Raw genomic sequence first — 2500 nt, forward strand, 5'->3', positions numbered from 1 at the left:
AACCCTGTCTTGAAAAACCAAAAAAGAAAAGAAAAGAAAACCAGTATTTATTTATTGAGCCAGGGTCTAAGCAAAATTTTGAGATGTGCATTATTGGATTCTATAGTTAAAAATGAACGTTTCCCAGGGGATTTGGATATTATGAAGCTGATGAAACATTATCATATACCAGTTTTATAATTAAATTTCTAAAAATTTTAAAAGATAACTTTGAGAACAACTGAAGGTGAGTGGAGATGGTAAACATTTAATACTAATCCAAGTATTGATTTTTCTAAGGAAAAATGAAAATTGCTCCTTTGTTTCTTGCTAAAAGGACCAAAAGAACAGCTGTTCCTGTCTTTGATTTGGATGAAAGCAGGTCAGTCCAATACAATTTTTTTTTTTTAAGATTTTATTTATTTATTATATGTAAGTACACTGTAGCTGTCTTCAGACACCAGAAGAGGGCATCATATCTCATGACAGATGGTTGTGAGCCACCATGTGGTTGCTGGGATTTGAACTCAGGACCTTCGGAAGAGCAATCAGTGCTCTTAACCACTGAGACATCTCACCATCCCCAATATAAATATTTAAACATTGAATATTTTATAGAATATAAGTTGTATTTATTTGTTTAATTAGATGTCAATGGCCATTTGAAGTCCTTTTTTGCATATGCATGTATGTGTGGTGTGTGTATATGCCTCTTGGTGGTCTCTGTGCTTATGTGTTTGTGTACTTGTGTGCAGGTGCTCATGCATATGTAAAGGCAGATGGCAGGGTCTTCCTCCATTACCCAGCAGTGGGTAATGTGGGCAGTGGCATCCTAACCCCAGTCTCCATACTTCAAGGGCAGGTGCTCTACTCACTTGAGTCATCCCCCCAGCCCTCTGAGGACCTTTTTTTTTTTTTAAAGATTTATTTATTTATATATGTGAGTACACTGTTGCTGTCCTCAGACACTCCAGAGAGAACATTGGTTCTCATTACACATGCTCGTAAGCCACCATGTGGTTGCTGGGAATTGAACTCGGGGCCTCTGGAAGAGCAGTCAGTGCTCTTAACTGTTGAGCCATCTCTCCAGACCTTTTTTTATGATTTTTACAAATATTGCTTATTTTGATGAATCTAGTATCTTTAATAATGATGTCCCTTGAGAACCCATACCCCAGGCCAAAAAGTACAAACAGAATCAAAAGGAGCAGTGTCTGTTGCGCACACTTCTGTATGAGTAACTCTATTATTAACTGCTGGTGAAAGCTAGAACTTCCCTGGGGTCTTCTGACAATACTGTCTTGCTCAAGACACTTTCTCTCCGTGAAGCCACCTTTGGAGTTAGCTGTTACTCTCACTGGATCTGCCATCTTGACTACAAACATGATGGTCTTCTTTTGGTCTCAACCCTCAGATTTTAAAAGTAGCTTTAAGCTAAGGAAAGGTCATTTTCCACAGTTCAGTTCTCTGAGAAATTTTCCATCTCCTATTCAAAATCACAGTCCAGGAGGGAAGCAACCACACGGTAGACTTCAGGGACAATTGAACGGTCATTGGAAAGCTTCCATTGGTCGATCTTTTATCATCACAAACCTGAAAATGCAGTCCTGAAGAGGGTGGCCTCTCTGTGCACACGGGAAATTTCTTAAAGGAAGAAGGGCAATATGGAGGGAGCTGAGGTCTGATCACCAAAAGCCAGCACCACAAAAGCAACCAATGATGAATATTGAACACTAGAATCCAGATGTTCTAAGATGGAGTGCCAGTATTCAGTTTCCATTTTGAACATCACATTACAGAAGATCTATTTTTAAAAATAAAAAAGGATTGAGGGAAAAGGAAAAAATAAAAAGAATTATCTAAACTGTCAAGCAACCTCCTGTTTCTTTGATCCTGTTAAACTTCAGCCACATCATCTTCCTCCATTCCCAGTTCTTTTTGAGTATGATTATCAGCAGTTCCCTGACCTTTAAAGAGAAACCTGAGTGAGTTCATTGGAACCTCTGTCTTTGACAGTATGATTCTTTGAGTTTCTTGAGATGTGTTGTCATTTTCACTTTGAAACGTATCTCACTGCTATCCTGTCCAATAGCTTTGAGTTTAATGTATTCTCCTTCCTTCTTATCGCCTAAGTCCTCAGTTGAAGGTTTTGCTTCCTGGTCAGACATGGTGATGGTGGATTCCCCCCAGGGGTCTTTGCACCACAGCAGCCTCTGGCAGGCAGAACCACCCTCTCTCTGAGGACATTTAAAAAATACTATTAATAATGTTTGTACTGCTGTTGAAGGCCTTTGATTTCTGTTAAAGCTTTTTGGCTGTTTCACATAAAATAACAGAATAATTAGAAAAGAAAAAAAATCCACCCTAAAGTATCATATTTTGTTTATTATCCTCATTTGATAAATATTGCAGGTACTATTTTTGGCACTAGGACTCCTAAGGGAAACACAATGCTTATCACCATGAGTCTTGTAGGCTCCAGAGGGAATATAGTTTATAATTAAACATTAACTAGCTTAAC

The 2500-nt window shown here is 38.4% G+C and overlaps 1 protein-coding gene and 1 pseudogene across 1 annotated transcript in view; one reads left to right on the forward strand and one right to left on the reverse strand.

The window, feature by feature from the left end:
- Atad5 (ATPase family AAA domain containing 5) overlaps positions 1-2500 on the forward strand; it is a 51347-nt gene that overhangs the window by 14235 nt on the left and 34612 nt on the right. Inside the window, exon 6 of the mRNA XM_029546104.1 lies at positions 280-361. Coding sequence (XP_029401964.1) covers positions 280-361 — 82 coding nt within the window. The remainder of the gene's footprint in view (positions 1-279; positions 362-2500) is intronic.
- Positions 1530-2160, reverse strand: LOC110331142 (annotated as a pseudogene).

This window comes from Mus pahari, chromosome 14 (genome assembly GCF_900095145.1).
Source record: "Mus pahari chromosome 14, PAHARI_EIJ_v1.1, whole genome shotgun sequence".
NCBI lineage: Eukaryota > Metazoa > Chordata > Mammalia > Rodentia > Muridae > Mus > Mus pahari.